Genomic DNA, 15787 nt, shown 5'->3' with positions numbered 1-15787 from the left:
CTCATTCCCAAAGCATTATTATATATGGCACTGAGTTGAGGGCCCTTGGAGAATCTGCTCAACCCCTTACAGGAGATTGTGGGAGAGAAAATAATGCCAACTTATTTTTATTTAGCTATCCATACCATCATTTTGTCATTTTAAAGTGCTGTTATCAATGAGTTCTTCTTTTCACAGATTTGATGGTTCTCAGTTGACTGTCCTCGGAAGGATGGAAGGTTGTGTTGGCCTTGGTAGGATTCAAACTTATGGCCTGTAGTCTGGAACAGGCATTAGCAGTGATTATTTAACTAATAGAGACAAATTTCCTCCTAAATGTGGTAGAAAACAGAGGAAGGGGAAGCAAGATTTCAAAGAATACTGGTGTGGAAATCTATACTACTATTATAAAGGAAGAACTTTAAACGTTTGAGGCGGGTAAACTCGGGAACCACAGCGCAAATCCACACACCCGATACATCGTTGAAATTGTCAGGGTGTGCAGATGGACATAGGCTATATAAATTTAAAAAATATACGTTATTTAAAAAAATTACGAGAAAAAAAGTAGTCCCATGGAAGTAGCGCCGGCCGCGACGTGCGTGCCGACATCAGGAGCACGGGGAGGAGCAAAGTCCAGGAGGGCGAGGAGGAGCGGCGGACATGAGCGCGGGTAGGAGCAGCGGACAGGCGACGAGGAGCGGTGAGGAGCGGCGGACAGGCGGGGAGGAGAGGGGAGGAGCGGCGGACAGGCTGGGAGGAGCGGCGGACAGGCGAGGAGGAGAGGGGAGGAGCGGCGGACCGGTGAACTCAGGAGCGCGGGGAGGTGCGGCGGATGAGGCAAGGCTCCGAGGGACCCACGGACAATGTTGGGGCGGGCGGGGGCCCTGAAGCCAAGGTCGGGACGGGCTGCTACTCCGGGGGACCCACGGACAATGTCAGGTCGGGCGGGGGCCGGGGCGGGCGGGGGTCCTGCAGCCTGATTGCTCCCGGACAAGGTCGGGACGGGCTGCTAGTATATATATATATATATATATATATATATATATATATATATATATATATATATATATATATATATATCTATATAGTGATGAACTGCACAACGTGAAATCACAAAACCTGTGAGTAATCCGGCCTTCCCCACTTTACCAAATTGTGTGATCCTAGACAATTGCAATTGTGTACACTTTCCTTCCTTTTTATTCATTATCACATATACGAGGACCACGAAATATGACTTCAGGATGTGCGCTTAACAAAATCATCACCTGTGTTTGATTTGATAAATTCTAATGTTGTTCATTTATAATAGGAACCCACGCCACTCAAGAGGATGCCCATAGTTCAATATTGGCATTGTTGTCAGGGTGGAGGTAAAAATTCATGTTTTTAAATTCATGTTTGAAAACAATCACTTAAAAAAAATACTCAGCAAACTGATATAATCTGATGTAATAAGGAGAAACGGTTCTGCTGTTAATAAAATACACTTTTTGAATTTAGCAGAGACTTTATAAAATGTTTACTCTTTTGCTGCAAGGTCTGATTAAAAATGAGTGTTGCTTAAATTAAGAGGTGCAGACACCCTTGTTACTTTCTTTCTTTAACTCCAAATAACCTTACAATAAATGCTTGCATATTTATTTAACTTTGATGTTAGTGCTTAGTCGAGTAGGCCGCAGCCTAGTGCTGCTGGTGACCAGGGGCCGCACCTAAAGGTAAGGAGGGGTGCATGCGGCCCCCGGGCCATACTTTGAGTATCAGTGATTCAGACTGTTCAAGGTCCTGGGCAGCAGGTACTAGTTGTTTTGAATGTATATTGAATTAATGAACAACTGTTGTTCGGCTCATTTCTAAATTACACAAACAGCGCCACTATGTGGCAGCTGTCATAAGTGCTGGTGTTGACAATTAAGTGCTGGTGCTGAATACTGGAAAACCACTGGCTCAAATTAAGCTCTGCCTGTAGGCCAGTCCAGCTATCCTTGTGAGACAGATGCAGCAGAGGCAGGTATTGTCAGGCGGCAAAACTCTGTGGCTGGAGTTACACATTCATAAAGAAGTGGCATTCAATCAAAACACATTTGAATGAACGACCCTACCTATTAGAACGTTATTCTCTCAGAACTTCATTGAAAAAATCTAAAATTACTTTGATACATTTCAAAAGTACATATGGCAAGATAGGAATATTCTGGCAAATACCCATGCTTGTTTGAAACCTATTCTTTGTATGCAAAACATTCACAATAATACAATTTTACACTGTGTTTTGCCGCAAAAAGAAGGTCATAATGTACCAACCCCACTGCTTTCCTTTATCGAACAGTGAACACCAACCATTCCGTCTAATGTCGTTTCACATTAAGTCTTTCTTCACTGTCATCTGGGGTGTTTTGAATCCTTCTACTCCAAAGGGAACATCACCGTAAACTTCAGAATGAAATAAATAAAGAAACCCAGGAATATGGTTGCCGCTGACATGGCAGTGGCGACCACGAGGGGTGTAATGGGGAGGGAGGTCTGCTGTGCAAGGTTCGGTCGATACTCACCTTGAATCAGCTGTTCGCACGCTTGGGTCACCATTTGATATATTGCTGACACGGGTTGAGGTTCTCCCTGAAATTGATATTAAAAGGCATTGATTAAGCAAAGGTCACACATTTGATGGTGCACTTGGGTTGACATGTGACAGATGGGCAGAGCTGGGCCTGCTGGGCATGCAACGCAGTGGCTGAGTATACTAGCGGTGTGGTTGAAGATGGCAGAGGACAACAGGAGGCATCATGGGATGGCAGATGAAAGGGATGTCACGGCTCAATAGGAAAGACTCTAACATAACAAACATGTTTGTTAATCACATATTCACCCCAAAGGGGTCTGTTGTCCTTATTTACAGATAACTAATTTGTACTCTTGCCTAACTTTATAGAACCCCTTTTATCAGTCTCAGAAGAATTAAAGGCTAAGTGGTCTTGGTAGGATTCCAACCCGTGACCATTAGGTCAAGCACAGATTTCTGCCGAGGATGTACTAGGTTACTGACCCATCATACTCAGACCAGTAAAAGAAGAAACTAACCAATGCACAATAGAAACAAACAAAAATCATTGTTTCCTGCCAACCTCTGGGTGGAAAGGATTAACAAGGATTACAGAATCCAGAAACTGAAATATTTGATATCGTGCCTCGGAAAAATTTACTCCCTACACCTCTTTCCTCTATGTCCTCCCTGCCATGTTTTATCTGCCATGCAAATCATGATTTCGAAATGTTGGGTTTACGGGAATAAGACCAAGGGCAAAAATGCAGGAGATATTCAAGTCCCCTCTCCTGCAGTCTCTGAGGAAATAAATCTACATACTCTCTGGACCATTTTCCATTCAGCAGATCTTGTGTCCAAAGGGGTATTTTTCCCTGCAGAGAAGAGATAAGTACAAAGGCCCCCGAAAAACCAGTCTCCCTCTTCCTGTTCTTTGCTTAAAGGCTAAGGCGAGTAGGTAATAAAGGGTTGATCCTAAAGTGATCTATTTTTAGATCTGGGTTGGTACAGCCAGCTGTCAAACAGACCTAATGGTAAAAATATACACAGAGTCGGATCCACTTTTTAATTTTCTTTTTAGAGTTTTATATAGCGCAAACTAGACCCGAGACACCGGGTATCAGAACGCTTTACATGAGCACCAGTTCTGTTACAGATGGACTCATTATTTTTTTTTTTTAAGTGCAGGGAGATTAAGTGATTTGCCCAGAATCACAGGATGTTTAGCGCCGTTGCTGAGACTCGAACCTGGTTCCCCAGCTTCAAGTTGTTCGACCGCTCTAGCCCTAAGACTACAAGATTTTATTGATGACGTCTTGGCTCAGCCCAGTTAAGTATTTGTCTCTCACCCTATACTACTGGCTGTTCAAGTGTATTCTTCCAACTCCAATAGAGTCCTTGCATTGAATTGCATTACGACCTACTTTAGAACTAAAGTCTTCTCTATCCTCACTACTGGCCTCCTTCCACGTATTAGTTCTGTGAACATGGGTTTCTAAGGGAATTCACAAGGGCATATTATCAAGCCCATTATTGCCGCTTTAGCGTCAGTTTCCTGCTAAAGCGGCGATAATTTTAACGCCATTCTTGATAATATGCCCCCCTGTCTTTTACCAACTACCTCAATCAACAAGAAAACCAAACCCATGATTGTCTCATTTGGAATTTGATGAATGCGTCTTCTTTCCCCTTCCAATCTGTCTTTAAATACCTGAGTTTGACTAAACCTGCTGCTTATCTGAGACAAAGGGAAACTAAAGTCCCCAATTTGTAAAATTCTTGCTTTGGTCTTCCTAACAAACTAGGAATGGACTCATTTAATTAATCTAATACCGATTTGGACTATTTAGCTAGAAATTAGCTCCATCCTGAAATAAAAACACCTCAAACTTCAACCCCAAAATATGTAAAACAAATACATGTTATCCCATATTTCCGACAGTAACAAATTGGTTCTTGAAACAAAAGCAAAAAAAGTTCACAAAACAAATTTATTAATGAAACAATTCATCTTCATATTTTACAAATCTATCTTGTTTTTACCACAGAGCAAAATCCAATAACGAAAAATAAAATGGATTCATGTTTAAAAAGATTTGATTCACAAATCTAAGGCCGCAGACAAGCCAGTCCGGATTAGCAGTGTTGCAGATCAACAGAGTTGGTGATTTACAAAAAATTAAAGTAGTTATTTGACTTGGTAAATAAATAAATAAATGTACTCGCTGCAGAAGTCTGCTAGGCAGGTTCTCTGCCAGAGATTAGCCTCATGCGCAAATGTTTAACGTTAAAAAAATAAACAGTTAAAATATGATTTTCCCGCTATACGAGCCGTCAAAGGCAAAAAGTAGAGAAAGGAATAAAAAGAGGGTAATGGACTACCTCCCACTTATTACCCTCTGCAAAATGGAGTCACATCTTACATTCGCATTTTCCCACACCCAAGGTTATTATTTGATAAGATTCAGGTTCGGCCTTGCACATTATTTTGCTCTCTTTTCCGCGCTATATTTACCATGATTCTTGCTTAGAGCCCTGCACGTGTGATTAAAGCACAAGTCAGTCCCTTTTTCATTTTGTATTTTTTGTACCGAGAATTTTTTTTTAATGTTATTTATAAATAATTTGAACATGAGACGCTGTCGTCTAGCTTTTATTTTATCTACAGCTCCTCCAAACTGAATATATGTGATTGATATTCTATAAATATATACCTTCTGCTGTTCATTTAAGGCGATTAGTGGGGAAATTTCCTCATTTTCATTGATCCGAGTGCTCTTGATGATTTATTCTTGTTTACTTTTATTTTTATGTCTAGACTAGTAAACTCTACAAGTCTTAGAGTATATCCTCTGATCTTAAAAACACAGATCCGGTGTGTATCTAGTGGACTTACATTTGAGCTTACTTATTTATTCATTTTTACTTGTTTTATTTATTTTACTTGGACTGTATCTTTCATGGTTGCAATTTGTACACCAAATAAAGATTTATCTGATCCGAGACTCAAAAGATTGTTTACCTTTTCTCGCTAGCAGTCTCCTTTGCACCTAGGTACCACTGCCAACCTGCATGAGTCCGCAAGGACAAATTCTACCAGCATCCAGATCTCTTTCTGTAGCAGAACTGGACACTTTTCATAAGGTGCTGAATGACTACAGTCCCACAGATCAGAGAGCTAATTCATGCTGCTTCTTTGTCAGTGTGGTGGGTCCACACAGAGTCTCCAGGGGTGCTGCCCGCTGCAGCTGTGCAGATGCACATGGCCTCTACAAGCACTCACGACAGAGGGAAAGGGCGCCCACCAAAAAATTACTTAGCTCTATCACCAGGAGGTGGAAGGGGGGATGTGGTGGTAGACCTCTTCAATGGGGCACAATAAAAAAGAATACAGATCACCACCAGGGAAAAATCACTTAGGTACTAAAAGGGAGCAATCACCTATGAAGTAGTCATCAACGAGCATGTGCCTGAGAACACTGATAGTGAGCAGAATAAAGTGGGTATTCCAATGGTACGATGATCCTTTAGGGGGTCACAGGACACTAAGCCCAGGCGGAATTATAATTACAGTGGAGTAATCAGAGTAATTCCAGAATTCCAGTAATTCTGTATTACTCTGTGGTGGAATCACCTATAATCATGCGAATATTCCTGCTCGTGTAAATATGAGTCATTTTGGAGGAAGAATCCTACTACAAGAGCACATTTAGCACGTTTCCTATTTGTGTTCTAATATATTTAGCTCTATTTCCTAGCACAAAACGCTTCCTTTTGGCCATTTTGGCACTAAGCAAATAGCGCTAGATGCCCGGAGTAATTTGGGGGAAAATCATACCCCAAGGGCACATTTACTACTATTTCTAAGTGAAAAATGCATTCTCGTCTCATTGTGGACTCAAGGGGGCATTTTGAACTAAGAAAATAACGCTGAATGCCAAGAGTAAATTGGGGGAAAATACTACCCCAAGAGCACATGGCTGCTTACACTCACTATTTGTGTTCTGTTGCATTCAGCGTTATTTCTTGGAACAACATTTATTCACATGCCCATTTTCAAGGCAAGGGACATTTTTGCACTAAGGAATAGAGCTAAATGCAGAATTACTATTCCTTGTAATGATGCATAATCTCAGGGTATTCTCAGATAATTCTATGTGATTACATTACACTGAATTACGTGAGTGATAGACACCTCTAGAGGACACCTCATCTTTAGCGGATCATAATCCTTTTACCATTCTTCAAACACATATGGAAGAGTCTGATTGCAATATGTTCCCTCCTTCTGTTGGTGTCATGGCAGTGTCGACAAATATTCTGCTTCCCACTAATAAACTTACTTCTAAATTGCCTGCTTCGTCTCCGCTTTCCTCTAGTAAACATGTTAAAAAAACACCCTCCCTCAATGGTCACATCTGCTCCACCACAGGGCATGGAGTTACTTCTTGAGGAATTTTGTTCTCTTCGACCTTATATGGAAGAAGCAAACAAGCGTCTTCAAGCCCTAGATGACAATTTGTAAAATATGGAGAATAAGTTTGTACAAATTGAGCAATGTGTAAACTCTTATCAGGCTACAGCGAACCAGGTTCCATCTATGAAAATTACTCTTCTTAAAAAGCAAGTGGAAACTCTTCACAATCATAAAAGGCGTAACAATTTGCGCATATATGGTTTGGCAGAGGGTTTGGAGGGCTCGGACCCTATTTCATTTTTTACATTTTTTTAAATCGTTTCTTCCACAAGTTCTTGGTATCTCAAACTCTCATTTTGAATATACAAAGAACACACTGCCGGGGACTTACTCCAAGTTTGACAGCATCATCTACAAAACCAATAGGTGTTATTATCTATTTTTTAGACTATACTGACTTATTGAAGATTTTGCAGGCAGCTAAACTTAAGGGATGAATTTCATGGCAAGGATCTACTCTTTCTTTTCTCAACACTATGCCAAGGAAACAGCAGATAGGAGAAAGAAAGTTTTGAGCAGGAGACCAGCGCTTTGCAATCTCAATGCAAGGTTTGGCCTCTTTCATCAATGTCTTTTTAAAGTTACCTGCAAAAACTAAAACCAAGAACTATGAAGATCTGGCTTTACTACAACTCTTTCTGGATCACTGCAGAGAAAAAGATATGGCTGATTTCAGGCTTTCCAGTGTTTAAATTAATTGTGATGTTGCTTTAAATGATCTGTTTTCTCATGGTATGTTATCATTACATGTTTCGTTTTTATGCGTTTATATGTATTATTTATTCTTCATGTTCTTCCCCTTTTGTAGCTGCGGTTTTCGTTCACCATCATTGTGATTCCCGGTCTGCTTTGGATGGTGTCCTCTCTTCCTGATCCACCCTGAGTTGCCTGGTTAGTTGTGTCATCTTGCTTATGTGGCTTCACCACCCTCGTTTTTTTCATGTTTGGTCAGTTAGCTTGTTCTCAAAACAAATGGTTTGTCTTTTTCCTTGTTCTACATATTTCTCTTTTCTTTTCTTCTCTTCCCTGTCCTTTCTCAGATACTCTATTTTCTTTCTCAAATAGTTTCCCCTCTTTTCATCCTTTCTATTCTTTTTCTTCTTCATATTCAACTTTACATGTGTTTCCTACTTCTTTCCCTTTCATATTTCCTTATTTCTTTTCCCATGCTATTCAGTTTTTGTGGTATAGATATACATGCTCTTTGTTTATTTTTAATGCTCATATGTTCTTGTTTTCCAAATTTTGTGGTTTTCCTATCAAATGTTTATATTATTCAATACATAATAAATGGCGTTCAGTTTTCTCTTGGAATTTTAAGGGTTTGGGTTCTCCTATAAAACGTCAGAGGGTTCTGACACACACATCTAATTTGAATTGTGATATAGCCTTATTACAAGAAATACATATTTTAGACAACGAAATAGTTGAACTTCAAAAACAATTGATTGGTCATGTTTTTGCTTCTAGGTGCACGGGAAAACATATGGAGTTGACATTTTATGTCACAAGTGTCTTGATCTGCAGGTCCCTACACAAGATGTGGATCAAATAGGTAAATGGGATTCTATTTCTTTGTTGGTTAACAAGATTCCCATGACTCTTTTTAATTTTTATGCACCTACTGCCCCCGACACTCTTTTTTGGCTCGCAATATTATCTAAATTGATGTCCTTTCAAGGTGATTATTTATTGCTTGGTGGCGATTGTAATATGGTTTTTGAACCCATTATTGACCATAATTCTAAATCCAAGTTCATTCCCTAACACATGCATTCTCAGTTTGCATCTACTATTCAACAACAGTCACTAGTGGATGCTTGGAGACTGTGTAGTACTATACTTTTAGAATATACTTTCTTTTCCCTTGTACACTCTTCCCAATCTCGATTAGATTATTTGTTTCTTTCAAAACCACTTGCACAACATATTACTCACTCAGATATTGGTTCCATACTACTCCTAGATCACGCTCCCGTTTAGACTTGAAGGTACTAGAAGGTGGTGATTCAATAACTCCCTCCTATTGGACTCCAATTTTACTCAAAGGTTTGAATCTTTTTCTACTACTTTTTTTCTTGAAAATGAGAACCTGTCTATGTCACCGCAGATTATAAGGGATGCCTTTAATGTATTTATTTATACACCTCCCAAATCACCCCATCAGGGTATCTCCACGCTAAGGCTGCCAAAATCAACCAAGGAGGGACAACTCAGAACATTGTAGTATTCAGCAACTTTCTAAACCAGGTAGTCCGTACATTGACGTAAATGGATGATGAGTGGATTCCAGTAGCGTGGGGATAGGTGGTAAAAGGCTTTACTGCCCAAACGGGGTTTTTGAAGCGCAGGACTTGGAGAAGTGCTTTAGATCCAGAACGGGGGGCCTGGAAGGCAGGTAACTGACAAATTTGTAATTTAGGCAGCTGGGGCCTAAGTTGTTTAGAGATTTATAAACAATACAACAGATCTTAATTTTGATCCTCTTCCACACCAATAACCAGTGCAGTTTTTGAAGAAAGGTGAGAGATGTGGTTCTGGGGGAAAGGGTGGGGGGGGCATTGGCCACCAGGTGGGCCGCTGTGTTCTGGACTACCTGCAATTTGTTTATGAAGCTTTCAATAGCTGAAATCAGCAAAGTGTTGCAGTAATCCAGACGGCTTAGTACTAATGCCTTAATCAAGGTTTTCCGTGTGGAAAGTGGTAAGAAAAGGAAGACTCTTCAGAGATGACTAAGGCTGTGGAAGCATGCTCCAGCGGTAGAGGTGGTATGCTACCCCAACGTAAGTTTGTGGTCTATTCGGACTCCAAGGTTTTTACCACCTGTTTCAGACTTGGGGCAAAACCTAGTTCCTCTGGCTACCAGCTAGGGGACCACTTTACTGTTGCTGCTCCAAAAAGCGTTATCTCTGACTTTCCTGCATTGAGCTGAAGAAAATTATCTTTCATCCAGTCCGCGATTACTTTCATACTCGGCAAAAATGTGGTCTGAATGCTAGAATTGGCTTTGTCGAAGGAGAAGAGAAGTTGGGTGTCATCACCTTAGGATATAGGAATAAATCCTAACATCCTCAGTAATCTCGCCAAGGGAGTAACAATAATGTTGAATAAAGTAGGGCTCAAACATGAGCACTGTGGTACTCCCTTGGTCACCCTGGTGGTCTGCGAGCGAAAGGGGCCCAGGTTAATGACCTGAGTTCTTTCAGACAGAAAGTTAGCCATCCACTTCAAGGCATTCTCTTTAAGGCCTATGTCCCCCAGTCTCCTGAGTAGAGTCTGGTGGGAGATGGTATAGAAAGCTGCGGACAGGTCAAGCAGCACCAAATCTACAGCTTGACCATTATCCAACAGCAATCTGATGTTATCAGTGACTGCCACCAACGCAGACTCTGTACTACATCTGGGTCGGAATCCGGATTGAGAGGAATCCTAACAGTTTGAGGATCCAACAAATTCGGACAATTGCTTGTTGATGTGCTTTTCCAAAAGTTTGCCTTGTAAGGGAAGCAGAGAGATGGGGCGGTAATTGGTTACATCTTCCATGGGGACTTTGGGATTTGTGGAATATGTGCAGCTTTCCATTCTAGTGGGAGAGTGCCTTCCTTCATGGATCTGTTTAAGATAGAACAGATGGGGCTGGCTAGTTGTTTGTATAGAATGGAGGCCATTTAAGCAGGAATGAGGTCCAATGAAAACCCTTATTCGACAATTTTTAATAGAGCTTTAGTCTCCTCCGTTGTGAGTATCGGGAAATTCTCCAGAGTTAAAACATTGCGAATAGCCGGTGGAAGGTCGATCTTAGGGCCTATCTGAGAGCCCTTAGCCGAAGTGATTTTATTGTAAATCATTTCAATTTTCTGGGTTAGATGGTTTGCTATGTTGTCACACCAGGCTTGAGATGGGGGAGCTTCAATATCGCAGGCCTTGGGGTTGGTAAATGTTTTTAAAATGTGGTAGAGAGTTCTCGGAGTGTTCCCTGCGTGTTTGAGTTGTGATGCAATATGCGTTTTGCAGGCGTTTTTGAGGTACTGTGTTAGCGCATACTTGAATCTTTTTTTATCTTGTGTGTCGCGTGAGTGGCGCCAGTGACATTCAAGTTTTTTACACTGACTTTTTTGAGCCGAAGGGTGGCAGAGTACCATGACATCTGATGACAATTAGTAGTAATAGGGCACTGTTTCAGGGATACTAAGCGGTCCATAGTGGATATCAAGCTGTTATTGAAGGAGGCTAAGCACTCTTCTACACTATCAGATTCAGAGTTTTGTGGTGGAATGAAAGCATCTTGAGGGCATGAGTTTATGCCATTGTCTATAGCTTCTTTTAGAGTATGGTTTCGGAACACTCTGTTCCTTGAGACCGTTAACTCGGAACTCAATCAAAGAATGATCTGACCATGTCAAGGGGCAGGTTGCCCCATAAGAAATGTTGTAGGAGTTGGTTAGAATTCAATCTAGAGTGTCCTGCCAGATGAGTGGGCCCATTATTTATTTTAGTTAGGTTGAGTGTACACACGTCTGTCAGAAATGTGGCAGCCTCTAGATTATCAGGGTCTTCGCTATGAATGTTAAAATCACCAAGAAGTAAAAAATTCCTGGGTGAGACAACATGTGGGGAGATGAGTTCCATAAGTTGTGGAGAAAAGTTAGAAAGTGGTCCCGGAGGACCATATACTAGAGCTTCTTTCCAGCTAAGTTGTGGGTGTAAATCAATTCTGAAGACTAAAATCTCCAGCAGGTCATTGCAAATTTGGTCTAAGATGGAAATATTAATGGGGTCTCTGTAGACGATGGCTATTCCTCCCCCCACCCTATGCGGTCTCTCCAGTTTTGGTTTGTGATAACCATCTGTAAGTGCCACTGCAATTGCGGGGTTAGAGCAGGGTTTAGTCCAGGTTTCTGTCAGGAACCATATAGAAGGGTGTGTGGAGGAAAGCAGATCCCACATATTGACTGCGTCTTTGGGCAAAGATCTAACATTAGCCAAAAAGCCCTTCCAGCCTCCGCTGCTATGGAAGATCATGGGAGAGCACTTCTTATCACTAGTACAGTGGGGTATATTTATTCCTCAATCAGTAATAGTTGTATGAATCTGCAGTTGTGCTTGTTCCATACTTTGGAATTTGCAGGATCTACATGGAAAAGGACCTACTGCTTCTGCGGATGTAGTGCATGCCGCATTTTCTATCTGTCTAGCCGCATATCTTTTTTAATCCTGACCAGCTCCTGGCTAGTGTAGGTGCAGAGAGCATTCACCTGTTTGTTAGAATTGGCACCAAACCTGCAGGGGTTCCTGCTCCTAGTAACGACCATGCGTGGATGGGTGCAGAAGGGCTTGCCTTGGGCGTGCCTTAGGCGTGCCAGAGGCGCGCCCGCTGCGTGCGTCTGCTGCGTGTCTGACCAGGCATCGGTTTATGTAGAGAGGTATGCAGCTAGACTGCTAACCTCTCTTCTGGTATCCGGCGGAAGTGCTCGTAGGTCACTTCCAGTAGGTGGGGCCTCCCTCCACACAAACGAACAATCCGCGTTGGACTGGGGAGGGACACACATTTACAGTGCTAACAGGTGAGCTAAACTGAAAGTTTTGCAGTACTAATGATAAAATTTAGAAACGCGCAAGCATGAGAACTTCAAGCTCATGAGCCCTTCCCCAGGTGCTCTACAAACTATCGTATCTAGTGTGCTGAACTAAATGATTTACAATGCGGGTAAAACACAGCGAAAGAGTAAAAGGATCCCTTTACTAGGTGCTCCACGAGTTGCATGGATGAACATACTGTTGAAGTCACCTTGATAGCCTCAAGCGCGTCCGCTGCGCATCGGGCCAGGCAGCGGTTTATGTAGAGAGGCATGCAGCTAGACTGTTAACTTCACTTCTGGTATCTGGCAGAAGTGCTCATAGGTCACTTCTGGTAGGTGGCACCCCCCTCCACCAAACGGAACAATACGCGTTGGACCGGGGAGGGACACAAATTTACAGTGCAAACAGGTGAGCTAAACTGAACGTTTTGCAATACTAATGATAAAATTAGAAATGATAACATTTAGAAACGCACAATCATGAGAACTTCAAACTCATGTGCTCTTACCCAGGCGCTCTACGAAATACCGTATCTAGTGTGCTGAACTAAATGATTTAATATGCGGGTAAAAAACAGAGAAAGAGTAAAAGGAGCCCTTTAAGGCTGCCTTCAGGAATTTTATTATTACCTTTGGATCTCATAGCAAGAAATCTTCTTTATATAATTTAAAGTTACTCACAGCCTGAATTAAACAATTAGACATTTCTTATTATGGCACAAATTCTAGGGCTTATTTCGAAGAACTTATTAAATCTAAACTTGACTTTAATAAATTATCCACAGAAAATGCCAATTTGTTTTTACTCAAAGCCTCTGCTAAATATTATGGAGGTCAAAATAAGGCTGGTAAGCTTAATTATTTCAGAGTGAGACAAGAGCGTACCAAAATTAATTCTATCCTTACTTCTACCAACCATGTGGTTTACAAAAATGAGGATATATTATCAGAATTTACACCGGTTTTTTCCATCTCTTTATACTTCAGATTCTCCTATACTTCAAGAAGATTTTCTTCAATATTTATCTTTAATTACTCCACCCTCTTCACCTAATATAAATTTTTCAGTGTTAGATGACGATATTCGAGACCTGGATATTCTTAATCCCATTCATACTATTAAACGTGGTAAAGCCCTGGAACCTGATGGTTTTACTTATGAATTTTACTCTCTTTTTGCCAATTTTCTTCCTAAATTGCATCAGCTTTCTCATTTTTTTTCTCCTCCCAAAAATCCAGTGGTTCTTTTCAAGAGGCTTTGATATGTCTTCGCCCCAAGGATGTTAAACATCATACTTTATGTAAGAACCATAGACCCATTTCTTTAATTAATTTAGATTACAAACGTTTTGCAAAACTTTGGCTCTCTGTTTACAATCTTTCTTACCTTATTGGTCGGGAACAGTTTGGTAGACATATTTTGGACAACACAAGATTATTTTTTAATGTCTTCGGCAAATCCAAATCCTATAAATACTCTGTAGTAGTCATCTCATGGGATGCTGTAAAAGCATTGACCGTATTAATTGGACCTTTATCTTTTCTACTTTATCCTGGTTTGAATTTGGTGCCACATTTATAAATTATGTCTCTTTACTATATTCCTCTCCTGCCTCTTCTATATTGTCTAACATTCTTATTTTGCCATCTTTTTCTTTATTTCGTGGAGTTAGACATAGTTGTCCTTTATCTTTTATTTATTCTTGCTCTTGAACCCCTCTTAATTAAACTTCGACTGAAACCCCAGATCGTAGTTTTTCGGTATGGTACTAGTCAGTTAAAACTTTCCGTTAATGCTGATGACATTTTGCTTTTTCTCTCACACCCACAGACTTCCTCACCAGTTTTGTATCCGAAATAAATCTTTTTGCCTCTGTGTCTGGTTATAACTTAAGTGTGAAACTCTTCCGTTTAATAAATTATAAAATCATGTATCTGGGTTTATGGTTTACATTTCTATCAAAGATTCTATATTACAAAGTTTGAAAGAATTACAGACAACATTGAGATCCTTTACATTCAGATGAAATCCCCTGTTGTTGTCTTGGTGGGGCCGTCTTGATGCGATAAAATTATGCTAGTTCCTATCATACTTTTTTATATTTCTAATATTCCTATAAATAAATCTAATTCTCATTGTAAGATACTTTACTCTATTTTATCCAACTTCTTAAGGAATATTAAAAAGTCTTCATTTCTCTTCACAAAGTCAAACGTCCTTAAAGCATTTTCTCTCAAACAATCCTCTTTGTTATTACAAGAAAATGATGAATCAATCTTACAGTTATGGACCAATATTGAAAAATCTCTTTTCCAGCCATTCTCCTTTCATGAGTTTTTATCCTTTACACATAGACCTGTGTTACTTTCCCTTTCTATATTTACTAATACTTGTAAACTTTTTCACTCTATCTTTAATGCTTATCACAATGCTAAGTATCAGTTTTTGCAGTCCTCAATATGGTACAACAAATATCTTGAAATTAATAATAAAATATTTTGGGGGAAAAACTGGCATGCTAATAGACTTCATTGGATTCATCAACTTTTTCAAGGTGACACCTGCAACCCTTTTATAGTTGCTCAAGCATGTTTTTCCCTACCCTTTTCTTATGCATCTAAATGTACATCCTTAATTTTGTCGGCTCAATCAACGTATAACCATCTTGCAAATATTCAAACTTATCCTTCTTCAACTCATAGTATTCTTTCCATTCTGTCTTTTTCTTTTTCTGCATCTCAATTGTATAAACATTTAACTACCTTTCCAGCCACCCAAAACAAAACAGAGGTGGAACTTTCCTGGGAATCTGATCTCCAATTTTCCATTCCCATTTTTGTTTGAAATAGGATTTGGACTAAAGTAAATTGTCTAGAGCATCTAATGCTACTCAAACATTCATTTTTTCTCCCTCTTCTTGGTCCTATAATGCTAATCCAACGGCCTTAAAACATATGTTATTTGATTGTCCATATAGTCATACTTTTTGGACACAAGTCTGGTGACAAACCAATGACATTTTTCACACACAAATCTCTTTTACATTTCTTAATATTTTTTTGGGTAGTGTCTTCGACGAGTGGTCCTCATATTGTACTAACTTTCATATAATAGATTTGCTTCTTTCAGTTGCTTTCCAAAAGATTACCAGGGCATGAAAAGATACCACTACTGTTTTTTTCAGGGCCTGGTGGTATGGAGTTGGT

At 40.2% G+C, this 15787-nt stretch overlaps 1 protein-coding gene across 1 annotated transcript in view; it reads right to left on the bottom strand.

Annotated features, from left to right (window-relative positions):
* Positions 1-15787, bottom strand: part of COL20A1 (collagen type XX alpha 1 chain) — a 511940-nt gene that overhangs the window by 18529 nt on the left and 477624 nt on the right. Inside the window, exon 38 of the mRNA XM_078651638.1 lies at positions 2535-2601. Coding sequence (XP_078507764.1) covers positions 2535-2601 — 67 coding nt within the window. The remainder of the gene's footprint in view (positions 1-2534; positions 2602-15787) is intronic.

Source organism: Lissotriton helveticus, chromosome 7 (genome assembly GCF_964261635.1).
Source record: "Lissotriton helveticus chromosome 7, aLisHel1.1, whole genome shotgun sequence".
Taxonomy (NCBI): Eukaryota; Metazoa; Chordata; class Amphibia; order Caudata; family Salamandridae; genus Lissotriton; species Lissotriton helveticus.
Note: the sequence above shows the minus strand (reverse complement) of the source record. Positions and strands in the feature narration are given on the sequence as shown.